The 17,133-nt window shown below is 38.1% G+C and overlaps 7 protein-coding genes across 7 annotated transcripts; 5 read left to right on the plus strand and 2 right to left on the minus strand.

Annotated features, from left to right (window-relative positions):
• Positions 1-262: 262 nt before the first annotated feature.
• B0P05DRAFT_635533 (uncharacterized protein) lies at positions 263-3,706 on the plus strand (the record flags this gene model as incomplete). The annotated part of the gene is made up of 2 exons (XM_051583595.1): positions 263-569; positions 616-3,706. Exons 1-2 carry the CDS (start codon positions 355-357, stop codon positions 3,704-3,706), a joined length of 3,306 nt encoding a protein of 1,101 aa, XP_051436945.1. The 5' UTR covers positions 263-354.
• Positions 3,707-3,787: 81 nt separating this feature from the next.
• B0P05DRAFT_532522 (rab-GTPase-TBC domain-containing protein) lies at positions 3,788-7,210 on the plus strand. The gene is made up of 10 exons (XM_051577101.1): positions 3,788-3,972; positions 4,030-4,084; positions 4,130-4,214; positions 4,263-4,377; positions 4,425-5,816; positions 5,858-5,984; positions 6,026-6,283; positions 6,329-6,606; positions 6,655-6,791; positions 6,842-7,210. The coding sequence occupies exons 1-10, from the start codon at positions 3,799-3,801 to the stop codon at positions 7,017-7,019; spliced, it is 2,799 nt and encodes a 932-aa protein (XP_051436946.1). The 5' UTR covers positions 3,788-3,798; the 3' UTR covers positions 7,020-7,210.
• A 1-nt stretch (position 7,211) lies between these two features.
• On the minus strand, positions 7,212-8,234 carry B0P05DRAFT_506204 (SYF2 splicing factor-domain-containing protein). Its single transcript, XM_051575533.1, has 4 exons — positions 8,020-8,234; positions 7,717-7,969; positions 7,443-7,668; positions 7,212-7,397 (listed from the first exon to the last, which is right to left on the minus strand). The coding sequence occupies exons 1-4, from the start codon at positions 8,209-8,211 to the stop codon at positions 7,235-7,237; spliced, it is 834 nt and encodes a 277-aa protein (XP_051436947.1). The 5' UTR covers positions 8,212-8,234; the 3' UTR covers positions 7,212-7,234.
• Positions 8,235-9,669: 1,435 nt separating this feature from the next.
• B0P05DRAFT_532534 (uncharacterized protein) lies at positions 9,670-10,682 on the plus strand. Its single transcript, XM_051577102.1, has one exon. The coding sequence runs from the start codon at positions 9,801-9,803 to the stop codon at positions 10,671-10,673; it is 873 nt and encodes a 290-aa protein (XP_051436948.1). The 5' UTR covers positions 9,670-9,800; the 3' UTR covers positions 10,674-10,682.
• Positions 10,683-11,257: 575 nt separating this feature from the next.
• Positions 11,258-14,292, minus strand: B0P05DRAFT_532535 (uncharacterized protein). The gene is made up of 12 exons (XM_051577103.1): positions 14,223-14,292; positions 13,996-14,178; positions 13,802-13,949; positions 13,624-13,760; positions 13,427-13,579; positions 13,236-13,382; positions 13,109-13,187; positions 12,405-13,063; positions 11,801-12,354; positions 11,648-11,742; positions 11,444-11,601; positions 11,258-11,386 (listed from the first exon to the last, which is right to left on the minus strand). Exons 1-12 carry the CDS (start codon positions 14,228-14,230, stop codon positions 11,353-11,355), a joined length of 2,355 nt encoding a protein of 784 aa, XP_051436949.1. The 5' UTR covers positions 14,231-14,292; the 3' UTR covers positions 11,258-11,352.
• Positions 14,293-14,380: 88 nt separating this feature from the next.
• B0P05DRAFT_635537 (uncharacterized protein) lies at positions 14,381-16,250 on the plus strand. Its single transcript, XM_051583596.1, has 4 exons — positions 14,381-14,656; positions 14,706-14,784; positions 14,826-15,005; positions 15,075-16,250. The coding sequence occupies exons 1-4, from the start codon at positions 14,448-14,450 to the stop codon at positions 16,098-16,100; spliced, it is 1,494 nt and encodes a 497-aa protein (XP_051436950.1). The 5' UTR covers positions 14,381-14,447; the 3' UTR covers positions 16,101-16,250.
• Positions 16,251-16,279: 29 nt separating this feature from the next.
• Positions 16,280-17,042, plus strand: B0P05DRAFT_532540 (uncharacterized protein). Its single transcript, XM_051577104.1, has 2 exons — positions 16,280-16,714; positions 16,771-17,042. The coding sequence occupies exons 1-2, from the start codon at positions 16,322-16,324 to the stop codon at positions 16,984-16,986; spliced, it is 609 nt and encodes a 202-aa protein (XP_051436951.1). The 5' UTR covers positions 16,280-16,321; the 3' UTR covers positions 16,987-17,042.
• Positions 17,043-17,133: the final 91 nt, after the last annotated feature.

Consider the following 17,133-nt stretch of genomic DNA (forward strand, 5'->3'; position numbering starts at 1 on the left):
CAACAAGACTTGACATTCAGTGAATATTTTTTTTTTGTATGAGTCAATGTATACGTTGTATAAATAGACTAGATATATTCTAGTATATCATAACAAATAGCTTCTCTTCCTTTTTTGTTTTCTTTATTTCCTCATTGATCCATGTCTTTTTTGATTCCATGGCATTATTGTCAGAAAAAGTAAGTTGTCTGTCTGCCTGTCAAATTTAAAGTCCGTTTCAAATCACCTCCCCCAGTTTTATTATTCACTTCTCTCCTCTCTCTTTTTTTTTCTCTCTTTCTTTTTTTTTTCCTTGTCATTTATCATAATACCCTATTTCTTTTCTTTAAGGGCTCTTTATCTCATTATTTATTAATGACAATGGCACAAAAAGCAACAAGTCATGACAACACACAACAGAAACAGCCACAACGACAAGGAGGCGGTCTGCCTGTTTCTATTCATCCCGACGATGCCAAAGACAAAGTCTTCACTGCCATTTTAAAAGCCTTGTTGAAAATGGGAAATAAGCCCAGTTCACCCAAAGAACTAGCCAATATCATTGTCAAACACAAATACGCGACACTAGGGTAAGTCAGCATAGAGTAGCATGATTGATTAACACGTCTGCTGTAGTGGCGCTACACCTTTTGCTACTGTTTCTTCACGTATTTCTCAACATTTCAAAAGAGCGGCTGAACATAATCCACCGAGAGCACCTTTATTAGCTAAACACGTAGATCAGAATCACTCTCGAAAGATAAACTATTCTTTAGCAACCGAATCTGTCTCTAAGACAAACAATGATACAACTGCACAAGAGGAAGAAGACGAACGACCCAATCCTTTGCGTACCAATAGTAAAACACGACGTATTCCTCCCAAGATAAAACGTTCTTTACGATCATTGAAAGCAAGCGATGATGAGCGCGAAGAAGAAGGCGATGATGATAGTGAAGAAGAACATCAACAAAAACGACATAAAACAAACATCTATACATCACACGAATCAATCACTTCACCGCCACATTTGATGAAAAATAACGACGATGATGAAGATGAAAGTGAAGGAGAGCATTCAGATTATCATGAAGAGATGCTTAAAGGAACTGAGGATGATATTGAATTACATCCTTCTACTGCAAGACGTCTATCTCGAAGACAGTCTACTTCACTACCAAAATCACAGCATATCATAGACATTAAGAAGCCATCATCATCATCATCGCCATCATCATCACCCAAAAGTACTACTCATTCTAATACACCCACTATCCAATTGCCTGAAGAAACCCATACACCTTCTCCTCCTCCTCCTCCGTCTTCTTCTTCACCCTCTAAAACAACGTCTTCTAAACTCGCTGTGCCTCAAGAAAATCCTGGTCTACAACCTAGAAAACCTTCGTTTTCATTCAGCAGTGGATTTACAGGTGACCAAGAACTTTGGACACCTTTCAGTTTCGAACACGACTTTGATAATGTGTTTGTACATGACTCTTCAACAGCTCATGACATTCCATTCAACATTGCTACACCTGAATCTGTCTCTGTGTCTGAGCTAGATGATTATTTTGCAAGCACCGGTACAAGTTCAAATCGCCCTCAACGCAAAAGTTTCTCTTCTACCATGTTGGGCCCAAATGACAAATCTTTGTTACAAAAAGTCTTGTTGGCAAGTGCAGCAAGAGGTGTTGCTGATAAAATAGAAGAAGAACCAGAGCCTGAAACCGAGCCTAAAACAGAGAAAAACCAGGAAATCAAAGCAGAACCTGCTCCTACTCCTCCCTCTCAGGAGAAAAAGAAAGAAACATCTTCTCAACAAGTATCTACGCTGATGGATGTAGAAAACAGTGAAGATTTTGTAAAGTTTGAAGAAGACGAAAAGAAGGAAACTTTACCCCTCCTTGTGTCACAACAAACAACAACATCACCTCCAACTCCACCACCTCCACCGCAGCAGCAGCAACAACAGCAACCTGTGGCACCTAAAAAAGTAGCTGATATTTTACCTGCTACACCTACCACACTAACTGCAGCTGAAATCTTAAAATCCATGAACATTCAAAACCTTAATTTGTCTGCATTACAACAAATGACATCCAATATTCCCAGTTTACAGCATTTGTCACCTACGTTTGATTTGGCCAAGACGATGGCAGCTTATATGCAATCCTTAGCCAAATCAGCCAACACAAACAATGCATCGAATTCATCCAATCATAGTGCAGATCTAAAGTCTATTTTGACTCGATTTCCTGCTCTTGAAGCTTTTATTAAAAAGGACCCATCATCATCATCATCACCACCTAAACCACCACAAGCACCTCCTCCTCCATCAATTAATACAGCCCTCACAGGCACAGCAACACCACCTCTATTATCGCCTACAACGACTGAATTCCCCAACCCCCATAGTCCTTCTCTGACTGCAGGCAGTACGGAGCCCATCGTGCACACACTGACGACCATGAACCCACCCATGTACATCACACTGATTGACCATATTGCTGTCTGTGTGGCCGTGTTGTCCAAGACAGAACATACACCTGAATACCGTATCATGCGTCGTGTCGATACAGGCTTCATTAACGGTACTGTCTTGTTAACAGCAGGCGGTATTGAGACCGAAAGTGAACGCAGCATGATCCTCAGTTTTGAAATGGAACGTATTCGCATGCCTAAAAAGAAAAGTGCTTTGTTTGGTACCTGGATTCCTTTACGCCGTGCACAAGAATTAGCCGTGACATGTTCGATTCAGCATAAATTAGGTCATTTTCTTGAAGACTCGATTGAACAATTCTTTCCTTCGCCTTTGCCTATCCAGATCACACCTCGGAAACCGACAAGGGACAGTCGGCTTACTGCTTTGGCTTTGGCTGCTTTACGATCCACTTCAGATACAAAGAATGGGTTTGTAGTACCTCCTATCTCTCGTCAAGCATCTTCAAGTGGCAGCATGGCAGCAGCAACTCAGTTACAGGAGTTGCTTCTTACACATCCTCATAAAGCACTTAAATCGAATGGATTGATCAATACGCCTAGAGAACCTTTGTTGGGCAGATATGAAGTACACGATAAAGACGATAAAGTGACCAGTCCCAAACAGACAGCCCATGAAGAAAAAGAAGAGAGCGAAGTGGACATTGTCAACACAAGCGATTCCTCTGTTGCTTCCTCCAATGATGAAGAAAGTGATGCTGAATCAACAGCCGATGATAATAAGAAAAAGAAGACACCATCAAAGACAGCCATTGATTTACAGGAAATCCTTAGTCGAGTGACGAATAAGCAACCGTTGCACATACACCCTCGCGATTTACAAAAGAAGCGAAGACGAAGTTCATTGACAGACACAAAATCAGAAAAAGAAGAAATATCTGAACCTGTGCCTAAATCAAGCAAGTCTTCTCATGTAGCGGCACGTAAAAAGCCTACGCCTAGCATAAAATCAAAATCATCACAAACGAAGAAACAGACTCCAGCTAAACAGGCAACTGGTAAAAAGAAGAAAGAGGAAGAAGAGGAAGATGAAGACGAAGAAGAAGAAATGAATCATGTCGTTGTAGAACATAAACCTCCTGTAAATCAAAAATCAACACCTCATCAAACATCAAGCACAAAGCAAGAGCAAGAGCAAGAGCAAGAACAAGAACAAGAACAAGATGATGAGGATGAGGATGAAGATATTGATATTGGTGGTAGTGATTTTGATGATGATCTTCGATAAAATAAAATATATATATAAATGTACGTCGGATAGCCATTTTTTCCATTTTTTTTTTTTATTTTTTATTTTTATTTTTTGTATTAACAAGTTATATGGCCTTATTTGCAAGAGCCACTGAACTCAAGGTTAGAAAGAACACGCCAACGCCTAAACTTGCTTCTGTTAACTTTGTCGCGTCTTCACGCGTTTCTGAAGCATTGGCGGTCTCAGGACACTTGGCGCTGTCAGCACCTTCACAAATCGTTGGACGTTTTCAATATCTCAAGGTAAACTTCTTCCATCACTCAATCCTCCTCCCTTCCCTTTTTATTCAAGTGACTTAGACTTTATCTCATCCCAACTTGTGTGAATATGTCGAGATTCACCGAGGAAAATATGGTAACACTCATAAAATAGATGCATAAATCAACCTTCTTTCTCTAGACCGCTTGTTTGTAGTCTCTGAATACCACGATTCTTCACTTCAAAAAGCAAGAAACCTAGAATCAAATAATCCACCACCTATCAGGTAAAAAAATAAATAAATAAAAATTGCATATTTAACATACAGTGTTAGTGTCTCTGTATTAAAACAATGGGGATTCGAGATTTTATCAGCACTCAAGTTTCTTGAGACACACAACATGATTCATGCTTCATTGTCACCCACCAATATCTTATTGGATAAAGAGGTAACCTAGCAACCAGAATTCAGGTACCGGTTGCTAAGCATAATTAGAACCATATCCAACTCTTTGGCTATGGTCTGCATTACATGACCCATGGAGGCAAAGATGTTGATTTCCCTATTGGTTATCCTGCTTATTTAGCACCAGAATGCTTGGACCAAATAAACGATACTATATACGACAAGCGAGATGTGTGGGCCATGGGTATCATTCTCATTGAACAATATACACGTCATTCATTCTGGACTACCAGTGATGTAGGATTGATGTTTGAGTCATTATGGACATTGAAAGAATGGGAACATGAGACAGATATCTGGCATCATCCAGACATCAACACACTCGATATCAATCCATCTGTTCTCAAGCTTTTACAAGAAACACAACAAGACCTAGAGATAGAAGCGTTTCGTCAATTTGTGCTCAAGTGTCTACAGGTGTCCATAGAGAAACGATGGGACATAACAAAGGCACTTCAGTCCTCGTTTTTCGCAAGTGGCCTTGTGTCTACAACTGCAACAGAGTGGGTGAAAGGTCCCATTTTGGCCTCGGATAGTATTGATCTTGATGCATTAGATGCAGTACACGATGCTGATCAAAAAGATATCCATGGTCTACTTAAGGAATTGCCTGCTTTTCAAGTATACAATCTATGGAAGTTAGCGGGTGGTGATGTCGAGTTAGATTTAGTCAAACGAGGTGTCTTTCTATCAACACCTATCATTAAACGATTACCTCGCGTATGTATCATGCCAGATGGAACTGAGGTGGGCGATAGAGTAACGGATACAGCACAATTGTATTCGGATGCAGTCTATGTATTGGGATATAAAGAGCTCTATCAGCGCTTAAAAGAAGGAAAAAAGAAAGTAGACAATGACAAGTTTGAATGGGATACAGATTACTTTAAACTGGTGGATGAAAATGATGTGAATTTCTTGTTGGACGAGCAAGAAGACACAAGCGATGCAGACAGCCATACCAGTATGGATGCAGAAAATGATATGGTGTTTGCAGATGAGACTATTGTAGCATCGCCTACAGTTGAATCGACCAATATGCCTACACCTACAACGCCTTCTTCTTCTCGGTCATTGAATCGAACTTTGTCTGCCAGTATGGGAAGATCTCGATCTGCTTCTTCACTTTCCATTAACAGCAATACATCTATCCCTACTCAACAACAACAACAAGTCAACAACAAATTGCCCTTGTTTTTACGAGAACAAGATATCAATTATCAATATTATCGACAGACATTGTTTTCTGAATTACTTAAACAATATCCTGCTTCAAGAAAAGAAATACTGCATCATGCTAAAGTGGATATTCCCCCCTTATTGAGAGGAAAAGTATGGGCTGCCGTGTTAGGTGTCCGTGGCGATTTAGACTATGAATATGATCAGATCAACAAATATATAGACATGGGAGCAGATAGACAAGTGAGTTGTAACATAGTTTTGCAATTTGTCTGATAGTATAGATTGATGTGGATGTACCTCGCTGTCATCAATACAATCAACTGCTAGCATCGTCCACAGGTCATGAAAAACTACGAAGACTACTGAAAGCTTGGGTTTCTGCCAACAAAAATTTGGTTTACTGGCAAGGTACAGAATAGATAAATGTATGCATGTATTCATTCAAATAGGCTTGGATTCTCTCTGTGCCCCCTTTTTGACACTCAACTTTAACGATGAAGCCATTGCATTTGCTTGTCTACAGAAATTCATTCCCAAATTCCTCAACAATTTCTTTTTATCAGATAATGCTCCTGTACTGCAAGAATATCTAGCTGTGTTTCGACATTTATTGAGTTTCCATGATCCTGAACTCTCGAGTCATTTGGATACCATCGGATTTATGCCTGACTTATACGCTATACCTTGGTTCCTGACTTTATTTACACGTAAGTCAATAGGATAGCATAAACATGTTGTTCAACACTGTATAGATGTCTTTCCATTGGACAAGATCTACCATTTATGGGACAAATTGCTAGTGGGGCCAGCTTCTTTACCTCTTTTTGCAGGGATTGCCATTCTAAGACAAATTCGAGATACATTACTTACTTATGAGTTCAATGACTGCATTGTGCTTTTTTCAGATAGCTTCCCTAAAGTTGATATTGAGAAATGCGTTCAGAGTGCATTGAATATGTGTAAAGTAACACCTCCTAGTATCTCTACACGCGTACATGGACCAGTGAATGAAGCAAGTCAGGACACAGAGGTAAGCTTCAACAAGAAAAGAAAATATCTCATCGTATCTTTTTTTAAGCACCTGTCAAACCAATGGTGGCAAGAACCGATACCTATAGAAACAAAAAAGACCGAACTAGCTCCTCGATTAGGTATTCAAGACCTCTCAAAGATTCTTTCTTACTCTCTGGTGTTGGATATTCGATCTGAGTCAGAGTAAGGACATTTGTGCTGTATTTTTTGTTGTTGACTCACCCGAAACATAGGTTTGTTAAAGGACATGTCGTCTCTTCTATGAATGTCTTGACGACTCAACTTGCAAGTTATGCCAATATTCTCAAGAAATTGAATAGAAAGTATCATGTTGTGATTGCAAACCAAGAAGAAGAAGGGCCTGAAGTAAGCAACGTTAGGCACATGAAAACCATTTTTAACATTGAATAGTATGCTGCTGAACTTGTCAGAAAGAATTTCCCTCGAACGGCTTTATTACAAGGCGGCATGGATGCTTATGAGGCAATTCTCGATAAGTCAATCCATCTTTGTCATTGTCGTCCTCAGAAGCAAACAACAGCAGGTCTCAAGGGCAAAGGATCTGAACCTCCCTTTGTTATGTGGCGTTGTAAAGTACCACCTCCTTTAAAAAAATAAAAGTTTATTTACAAAGCTGTACCTCTTTCAAGGTTATCACGAATTTCTTTAGTGTACTTATCATAGAAACGAGCAATCTTCTGGTTAAAGACACGGTTCTTTTCATTGATCCAGGAAATGTCGTCTGTGGGTTGTTTACGTTCACGAGATCTTGTTTCGCGTTGTTCAATCCTATAGAAAGAGGGTTAAAAGACATTTTAAAGAACAAGGACATACTGTTTCTTTGTTTCGGCTGCTAGACGATCAATGGCATTCTTGGATGGCTTGTCGTCAATATCTGCATAATCCAAACTATTGGCAGCAGCAACGACATCAGAGGGATCTTCTCCGTTACGAATAGCACGCTCAATGGCTTGAAATCGCTTTTCTTGATACGCATTCATATCAGGCTTAAATTCTGACATTAAGCGCTCATATTTCTTATGTGCAGCTTGAGTATGGTCTAATCAAACAAATAAGAAAAAATAGGATTTGGTTTCATCCATGTTACCTGTAAAGCCTTGGTTAGCACGCTGTGCTTTCTTGGCCATCTTCTCTTCCCATAAAGCAGCTGATTCTGCAGAGTATCTCCAAAACTGTTTACGTTCATAATCTTCGCCTTTCTCTTCTGCCTCTTGTTTTGCCAATAATTTGAGTGCTTCTTCTTTTTTGCGTGCGTCTTTAGCTTCAAGTTTGGGGTTTTCTTTACTGCGTTGGAATTCTAGGTTTCGATCACGACGATTGCCTTGTTCGACTTCTGTAGCCTATGACGCAACAAGTTAGAAATGCACTACTGATATCTATTATACGTTACCCGGCGTCTTTTTAGTTCTTTGAGCTTGGCCATGCGATCAGTTAAAGAAGATGTGGGTTGTTCCAATTGTTCGTCTTCTTCACGTTGGCGTTTGTTTGATTCATGAGAGGAATTAAGTTCATTCTTTTTGGTATCGTCATCTTCATGTTTAGCATTGGTGTGTTGTGTATTGTTCTTTCTTTTAGGAGGCATCGCAAGATCTGGTTAAAAAAAAAAAAAGACAAAAGTTCAGCGCACTACAAAGCGTACAACAAAGGTCACGTGATATAAAATGACCAATGCTTTTCAACAAGTAATATCACAACCAATCAAATCTGGTATTACTGATCAATCGTTAGTCAAACCAGATCAGGTTTACCTTTTCAGAGATAAAAGATGTCCTTTTTCCAAAGACTATATACGGTTCGTGCTTTATTTCAATCTGTTGATATATGGTTGATCAAGTTCGGATATACTCAACTTCAACTCTCTTATTGGATTATGGTCAACATGCAACAAAAAATACTATCTTGAAAGAGAACATGACCATTCATCTTAAGAGGTCTTTTCTCGCAATAGCTGCTATTTTTTCCTTTTATATTTTCTACTTTCGTACTATCGTACCAATTTTGTTTTTCTTTATATTTTCTTACAATAAATAATTGTTGAGCATCTCTTTTAGTGGGTCCCTCCCAAGACCACTAATACGTGCGGCAAATAAAATCATTAAAAAAAATCGAGCTTTTGCTGAGAACTGCATGAAGACGCGGTTATTCAGCTTTGATGCAGTGACAAAAGTCGTAGATCTTTGTTTTCTGAGTTGATTGATGTAGAGAAAATAGTAGCTTTGGTGCCAAAATATTGATTAAATAGACAAAAATGGTCTCGAGGTTTTTGGCTCATATTGTACTATAAAAATGGTATAATAAGCAAGCAAACACATTCACCAAAAACTACAGTATTTTACGCTCATTTTGAGTATTTAAACTCATTGGTATCTTTATTTTTCGTCTTATAGTGTCAAAAAGAAGATTGAAAGTTTTGAAAATGATGATTTCCATGGTCGAAAGGTTATTTTGGCTGTTTTTTACAAGTCGCTTTTTTTTTGTCCAAATCAATTCCAAAAGCACCCTATATGTCATTAAACAAGGTTCTTAGATATTTGACGCATTTATTCGCGCATAAAAAGATTCTTTGTTGCTTTCGTGTAGCTATACCATGCTATGTATTTGTCTATTCTAACCATGGATCCAATATCAATGTATAGAATGTATTTAAATATCTTTCTAATAGAAAATGTGTACCCATTTCAAGAGATACAATGCCCTTTGTACGATTTAGTCAAACTGACGACATGTTTGCCTGAACAGTAATGATCACTTTGCAAAAGAGCTTTTGGTTCTAGCCATTTCTCGTTTCTGTCAATCTTTTTTGTTTCAAAAATTGGCTTTGTCTGATTTTCATGAAGATTAGTATGGTATATGTAAGAGTGCATCTCAATTCAATATGGATTCGCACTCTTATACTATACAATATAGAAAGCAGTTGTACTAAAGCTAATTTCTTTGGAATTGGTGTCATGGATAGGTGCGCTCAAGCGGTGTTACACACAAACGTCAGCGAATATGGGATCGGTTTACGGATAAAATCAAAAGGTCTTGTGCGACACGGAAAAATTAAAGCGAGTTGGCGCGCTTTGTTCATACAAACAAAGATCAGATACCTATATAAATAGTAAAGAAGATGATTACCAAAATAATAATAATAATAATAACAACAATAATTTCTTTTAATAAACTCAAATGACTCAACAACGTGTTTATGTTCTCGGCGGTACTGGTAATGTTGGTACCAAAGCCGTTCAGGACCTTGTTTCTCATGGCGTGTCTGTCACTCTCTTTGCTCGTGATCCAGCAAAGGTCAAGTCCATGTTTGCCTCTCATGCTCATCTAGTCAACGTTGTTCAAGGCGATTATCAAGACTTAACACCCATCAAGGAAACCATCCGTGGCCATGATCGTCTCTTGCTTAGTATCTTTGACAATGATCGTCCTGCAGAGATCAAAGGCACCATTGCTAAATACGCTTACGACGCCGGCGTCAAGCAAATTGTCAATATTTCTACACTTCATATCAGCTTTGGTTATCGTAACGGTTTTATTCCTGCCGGTCAATTAGATGCTGAAAATGCCATGATGGCTATTCCAGGCCGTGGTCGTCTTGTCTCATTGCGTCCTGGTCACTTTATGTCAAATTTGTTCATGTCGCATATAAGTGCACAAGGTGCTCTCTATGAAGACAGTGAACCTGAAGAACTTCTTGGTATGATCTCTCCGAATGATATTGGTGCTGTAGCTGCGGTGGTATTACAAGAAGATGTGGAGAAGCACAAGGACAGCGTCTATAATATGATAGGTGATATTGTGACTCCAAATGAGATGGCTGCCACCTTGTCTCGTATCCTTGGACGTGAAATTCCTTTTAGAAAAATTTCTCCTGTTGAAAAATACCATATGTTGATCAAAGTGGGTGTACCTCATACTGTTGCTGTCGATATTGTGGATAATTTTAAGCTTGGTATCAAGCCAAGTATCAATCCCATCATTGAAATTCTACTAGGCAGAAAACCTCAAACTTTAGAAGAATACCTTTCTATCAACAAGGACCGTATTTAGATCACAATCAATAAAATTTTATTTCATTTACTGAAAACAGTCTGTTGTTGTATTTGTGGCAGGCCAAATGCCCTTTGTAGCTTTAGTTAGAGCTGGAAGAATGTCTGAAGATAAAGAGTCTGAGAGGGCATTGTTTGTCGTTTTTGTACTTCTGAGCAAGCTTTTTACACTGTCTTTTCTTTTTTAACTCTCATCATAGCCAATGGCTTGTTCGTAACACATGTTATGATAAAATATCAAGCCTTCATTTGTATCAAGTAAATGTTTAAAAAATCTCTGAATTGTCAAGTTGACCACCTAATTGCTCATAATTCACCTTAAGTCTGATAATCTCTTTATTGATTGCATCTAGTCCCCATTGACAATCCCTTCTATCGGGCGCGGCAAGTTCGTGCTCCATGATATGTGCTGCTGTATAAACGATGTCAATGTGAATACTGGATATATATAGAATGATAATACAAAGCAAATACAGTAGTAACTAAACTGCAATAACGCATTGTTAAGAATATCAAAAAGAAAGAGCTTGTATATGTGCCATAAAGTAGCTTTTTTTTAAAAAAAAAAAATGTTTATACAAAAATGCGTCTCAAGCTTTGAAGAACAATATCTTTCAGTTCATATCTTTTAAATACGGCTTCTAAAAAGAAGCATTACATATGTGTTGAAACTACTCTGTTTATTTGTAAGGAGGGTTGACAAGAGAAGTAGTGCTGTTTTTTTTTAAAAAAAAAATATCAGTACATGCTATAGGACATGAATCTACTTACTTATGAACATGTGTGCCTAAAGAAAGCGATTGAAGAAGTAATGTCATATCTTGCGTACTCTCAAATGATTTTTTGGCAAGGTTGTCATTATTTTGACCCAATAAAGCATCTTTCAAGTTCTCTACCCGAATCGTTTGTTTCTTGCCTTGTTCATCACGCTATCATCGTAGTTTGTGTCATGTTGTATCATCTGTTTACACTTACGCTTAATTCCAGATTCGTCCAAGGCGTGGCCAGCTTGGCTTTTAAATCACTCAAGTTGCGAGAAGTTCTTATTCTGAATGTTCGATCATGGTTTTCTAAACAAATAGCCATGATGATGAGCCAACACGGTTCATCATGTCTGCTTAGTATTACCTTGAATAGCTGCTCCCCATGCTTCCATCAATTTGGTTTCTAGTTCTATTCCTTCTGTATCTTCTTCGTCTCTTAAAGGCCCGTCATTCGACAGCATATTAACAACCGTCTTTCGATCAACAAATAGACTGACACCTGTGGTGTCTTCTTCAAATGACGTATGACTTTCTGAGTCCGAGAACACGGTTGAGTATTGATTTGAGTCCATGCGTTCTTGTTTCAACTGGCCTGCGTATTCAATCAAGCTATCGATATGGTAGAACTCGCCTACCATAGCTAGCCATTCAATCACCAGGGCAGCCACTGCCTTTTGACGATCCGTGTTTTGAATCACACCTTGTTCCACAAGTTCCTGCAGCTTGAAAATCAAAGGCACGGCTTTAATCGTCTCATCTGCACCAAATCGACGAATCAAGGCAGACAAGATATCACGGATCACAACCATGTCTCGAACACCGAGATTTTCCAATTGAACCCAGTCAAGGATAGACTGATGAAGGCTATTGACAAGCATCACATCACCATGTTGGTTTAAGGTATGTTTAGGGTAAGGCCTAATCTAAAAGAGTCAGACTCGCATGCACCTATGCTTCCTCTTACTTGCTCTAACTCAATAACAGGTTCACCGGTTGCCTGTAAATAATGGACCAAAAGAGCACCAAACTCGACTCTTGTTTGAAGTTCTTTCTCTGTCAACAAGCCTAGTGCGGGTGTCCAGACATCCAACGTAATAGAGCTGCTATAGGCAGACATACTTTCATGATGGCTTTCTGTATCCTCCTTGACTTTTTCTTGAACAGAAGAGGCTGTCATCACTAAATCTAAACATTCCAAGACAACGCTACGGTAGTCTTTCATGGCCAATCCATCCAGACTTGTGGCTGTGTTGCCTACTTTGAGTTTGGCAATCAAGTAGCCTGTGATATCGTTCAATTGGTTCAGGTAATAGGTCTGTGTAGCTAAACCACCAATACTGTGTGCTAATCCATGTTGGATCGCATATACCAACATGTATTCTGATGCACTTGGTTTTTCTCGTAGAAATACCTTGAAGTCTTGTACTGACTGTACCAAGTGAATAAAGAGTGAATTCAATACTTCAAGAACAGAGATACCAACAAGAGGTATGTTGGCATCGAGTATGGTATCTAAAATCGATACAAGCGATGCATGCTTTTTCATCGTAGGTTGATCATGACTGCTTGATTTTATGCTCTCGAGTTGAAGTAGTATTTCAGGCACAAGAAGGTATCGATATTGAGGCTAGTAAAGATGTTAAGCATGTGCATGCTTAAATATAAAACTTACCTGAAGTGAATTCAAGGCTAATTCCATCATGGGTACAGCAAATGTAGTAGGCCACCATGTTTGATGTGTATCCATAAAGCTATGCTTCTATGTCAATGGTTTGCTTATGGATGAAGAACAACCGTACCTGAATAAAGGATTCAAGGATAATTTGACAGCAACACCATTGATCTTGCTAAACAAAATAGCTATTGTCTTTGCTGCCAGGATATCAACAGAATGTGTATTGAGTGTTTCATGACCTATGGCTGATTGTTTGATATCCACATCCTCACTAGATACAATCAGAACACATATCAAACCCATTCTCTTCTGTACCTTTGAGCCAAAGCATCAGCTGGGTTTTTTGAGTTGGCTAATGTGACAATGAGTGGTGAAAGGATGATATCCAGCTGAACTTTAAAATTAGACGCCTGAAGTGCAGTGGATGTCACTGCAGCTTGTAATGCTCTTTGGCCAATGTATCGCATTCTATACCTTAGTTCATGCTGTCTATCTTCGCGTTGTTTACTTACTGTAGTTGCAATGTATCATCACTTGTATCAAACGAACAAAACCCAGCAAATTTCTTTAAAAGGTCTTCATAATCTCTTGTGAATTCAGTATCCACACCCAAAGTGGAGCCATCATGATAACTAGTGAAAATCACAAACTAAACCCATGAACGCCTGTATAACAAAAGAGCTGACTTACCACTTGACAAGCAAGATCAATGATATCAATATCTTTTGTTTCGACCATCATATCGATAATTTTCACTACATGTTTCGAGAACAAATTAAGGTCTCGATGACAAGCTTCAATCAACGACTTGAGGATTTCTAAAGACACTTGGTTGTTTCTAAATCAATCAATAAAAACACAAAATAAAGGTGTGCTCCATTTACTGTTTTCTGCCCTTAACGGCATCACGCTCAGCTTTTTTCTCAAGAAACAAGCCTACTTTGGTTAGTTTGACAGGTCTTGAACTAGCATAAAACATTAAATAGCTCAGCTCTGAAGATCGAGGGCCTTTTTCGCCTTCTTTTTCAGGATAACAGTTATTGATGAGAGTGGCATGCTTTGTATAACTATGACGTGTGAATCAGTGGATCCCATTGACTCTTTTACTTACAGATGCATGATGATGATGAAAAGAGAAATATATATATATAAAATATATATATATAAAATATAAAGATACAATTTGAGTTTGATAATTTACAGCCCAAACTTGGTAAACGAACACGAATTTAAACCCATGTGTCCTTGTCCTCTCCTTGAACGAAATATGCCCCTTTCATGAAGTAGTTGTTTATGCAACCCACTCTCTTTTCTTTTTTTTGTTTTGTTTTTTTTTATGCTTATTTTCACTGTATTCTTGCTTGTGTATCTCAATCAGACAATAGCTTTTTATCCTAGTCATCAATATACAAATACAACCAATACGATTGTTCAATATGATCTTGAATGTAAAGCAGACACGGTATTTTGTGACAAAGTCAGCAAGGCTATTGCAGCAGCCATTGATGAACTTACGCGAGTGATTAATATTAAGAATAGTTTATTGTAAACTTATTATTGTTGTTACACTGTATGCTAAAATTCATATTGCTAGAATATTGGTGAAATATCATAGTTTTTGTGAAAAGATATGTGCCAATGATACCTTTGGCTGGGGTTCACCCACTTCACAGGTACATATTTTTTTTTTCTGAGTTGACTAATTTAAAATAAGTTTACTTTACCATTTGAAGATGGTGCTGATTTAAATTACGTATACCCGCAAGCGCTGGCTAAACAATTAGCGCCTTATAGTAGCACTTCAGTTTGGTCTAAATATGATATTGAAATTGAGATCAATAGTGACCTTTATCTGATGGATTCAGAAGAAGCAAATGGAAAATACTGGTTTGTTGTAAGCAAAAAAAAAAAAAAAAAAAAAAAAAAAATACATAGACCAACCCACTGATAATAATCATGATAGAATGAGAGCAGAATTACACCTGATCAAATTGATTTCCGTTATCTTGTTCTGCATGAATTATTGCATGGTCTAGGATTTTTAAGTTCATGGGCAGCCTATTTTTGGACAAAAGCCTCGCCTTTCCGTATTCTGGTAGATGGAGTGATAGATCCTCTTGAACTTCAGTTGGTCACACCAGGTCCATACTGGTTCATTCATCAGGACACTGGTCCTGCCTATGTCACTGGATTTCAGCCAAATATGATTTTTGATAAATATCTCGTTCATATGGATCCAGAAACCAACACAAATGCGTCTCTGTCTGACATGGCATTTGATATGCAGAATTTCTGTGTACAGAACAGTGATGCCTTTATTGTGAATTTCTTACATGCCTTTAATGCGGCCAATCAGTCTACGACAGCTCATAAACTATGGCTCTCTCTTTCTCAACCAGAGACACTTCAGTTTAGATTTCAACCTCCTTCTATTGCCAACAGTAGTTATAACCATATACCTTACCTTCAACAGACCTATCAGAACATGACACTCTTGACAGGCAATGATTTATTCCAAGTGTTTTATTTTGAGCAGACAGACCCTACTATCAATCGACCTGGATTGATGATTTCACATTTGGGTGATCAATACCAAAACACAGTTGACTTCTTGATGACTCAGCACTACCATGTTGGTCAAACCTTAGAAATACTCACTAATACATTCTATCAAGCCATTCCATCTATTGACTACCATGTATCCTTGTCCAATGGTACAAGGGTCACAAATAAGTACAAGTCTCCGATTGGTCCAGGTATTTTGCGTATCCTAGATTCCATCGGCTACTCAACTGTCTTGACAAACACAAATTATACAACAGATGGGAGTGTCAAGACACCCAGATCTCGGTCTATCTGCGATGATAGCAACCATGGACCTAAGCCTACACCTACATATTTATCGAGTAGTGACGCAGTATCTTTAGATGTTCATCTCTGTCTATGCTTAATGTTCATCACAATGCATCTTGTTAAACACAGCCGATGAGCGGGACTTGAAAGACACTATCATTTATGCGCATGAATCATTGGTTTCAAGTGTCAAAATAGCTGATTTCTAAAATCGAATATTCATCAGCATGTTACACTGTCTTATCTCCGTTCTAAATCGAGTCTATAATTTATATATAAAAACCGCTTTTTTTTTTTTTGGGTATAGATGCTATTATTCACTCCTTTTTTATTTTTCTTTCTGACTTGAAAAAAAAAATGCAAATGACAACCATGCCTGCAACATCTGCTTTATTTAAATCTAAATGGAATCATTTTATAACAAAGTTCTCTCATCAAGACAATCATAAAGAGAATGACCATACGATGTATACACTCTGTGACAACACACAAAGAAAGAACAGTGATGCAAATTCAGTTGATTCAATAGCGACCCTGGCAGACAAATTTCGCCAAGTCATTCCATTCTTTCGCCGCAGAAGCTCAACAAGCAACATTTCGACTGTGCAACAACATATGGCAGATGAATCCACAAGCCAACATTATAATCTATCATTCTCTGCTGCGACAACAAATACAACGACTGTATCACCTGATTATACGGAGGCATTCGATAAACTCAAGTCATTGTATACACTTGCTGTAGATGAGGTAATTTGCCTTGGCTTTTGTGGTAGTTGATATACTAACATCATCATATATATTAGTTAAACTATGCTATTGACTCTCAAGGTTCTTCTTATTATTCAGGCGATCTTGTTACTGCTCGGGAAGCCTTAAATGACTGTGCCAATGCATTTATGGAATTACTCTTACATACAACAGATCCAGTGACACGTGAAGGTCTTCAGAATCTAATGGCACCTAAGCTCATGCGACTTCAAAAAAAGCTGGATACTTTACCAGAAGTAGATGAAGACTAAAACTATATACCAAAAAAGAAGAAAAAACTATTATTATTATTATTATTATTATTATTGTTTAATATGTATATACTTGTAAATAAACAAACAAGGAATTCCTGCAACAGAATTGCCTAAAACAGTGTAAATTAATGCATCTTGTTGTGT

The sequence above is a fragment of the Gilbertella persicaria genome, assembly GCF_025201335.1.
Source record: "Gilbertella persicaria strain CBS 190.32 chromosome Unknown B0P05scaffold_10, whole genome shotgun sequence".
In the NCBI taxonomy this organism is placed as follows: Eukaryota; Fungi; Mucoromycota; class Mucoromycetes; order Mucorales; family Choanephoraceae; genus Gilbertella; species Gilbertella persicaria.

Bases quoted from the DNA above. Each gene is read 5' to 3' on its own strand.
- B0P05DRAFT_532522 (XM_051577101.1), top strand. From the start codon at position 3,799: ATGGCCTTATTTGCAAGAGCCACTGAACTCAAGGTTAGAAAGAACACG. The intron at 5,985-6,025 runs GTACAGAATAGA...TCATTCAAATAG, and splicing joins AAATTTGGTTTACTGGCAAG to GCTTGGATTCTCTCTGTGCC. The intron at 6,792-6,841 runs GTAAGGACATTT...CCCGAAACATAG, and splicing joins GATATTCGATCTGAGTCAGA to GTTTGTTAAAGGACATGTCG.
- B0P05DRAFT_506204 (XM_051575533.1), bottom strand. From the start codon at position 8,211: ATGCCTCCTAAAAGAAAGAACAATACACAACACACCAATGCTAAACAT. The intron at 7,669-7,716 runs GTAACATGGATG...TTGTTTGATTAG, and splicing joins TGCTAACCAAGGCTTTACAG to ACCATACTCAAGCTGCACAT. The intron at 7,398-7,442 runs GTATGTCCTTGT...CTCTTTCTATAG, and splicing joins GCAGCCGAAACAAAGAAACA to GATTGAACAACGCGAAACAA.
- B0P05DRAFT_532534 (XM_051577102.1), top strand. From the start codon at position 9,801: ATGACTCAACAACGTGTTTATGTTCTCGGCGGTACTGGTAATGTTGGT.
- B0P05DRAFT_532535 (XM_051577103.1), bottom strand. The intron at 13,761-13,801 runs GTAAGTCAGCTC...TCATGGGTTTAG, and splicing joins TTGATCTTGCTTGTCAAGTG to TTTGTGATTTTCACTAGTTA. The intron at 13,580-13,623 runs GTAAGTAAACAA...ACTAAGGTATAG, and splicing joins GATGATACATTGCAACTACA to AATGCGATACATTGGCCAAA.
- B0P05DRAFT_635537 (XM_051583596.1), top strand. From the start codon at position 14,448: ATGCTTATTTTCACTGTATTCTTGCTTGTGTATCTCAATCAGACAATA. The intron at 14,657-14,705 runs GTAAACTTATTA...TCATATTGCTAG, and splicing joins AATATTAAGAATAGTTTATT to AATATTGGTGAAATATCATA. The intron at 14,785-14,825 runs GTACATATTTTT...ATTTAAAATAAG, and splicing joins GGGGTTCACCCACTTCACAG to TTTACTTTACCATTTGAAGA.
- B0P05DRAFT_532540 (XM_051577104.1), top strand. From the start codon at position 16,322: ATGCAAATGACAACCATGCCTGCAACATCTGCTTTATTTAAATCTAAA. The intron at 16,715-16,770 runs GTAATTTGCCTT...CATATATATTAG, and splicing joins ATACACTTGCTGTAGATGAG to TTAAACTATGCTATTGACTC.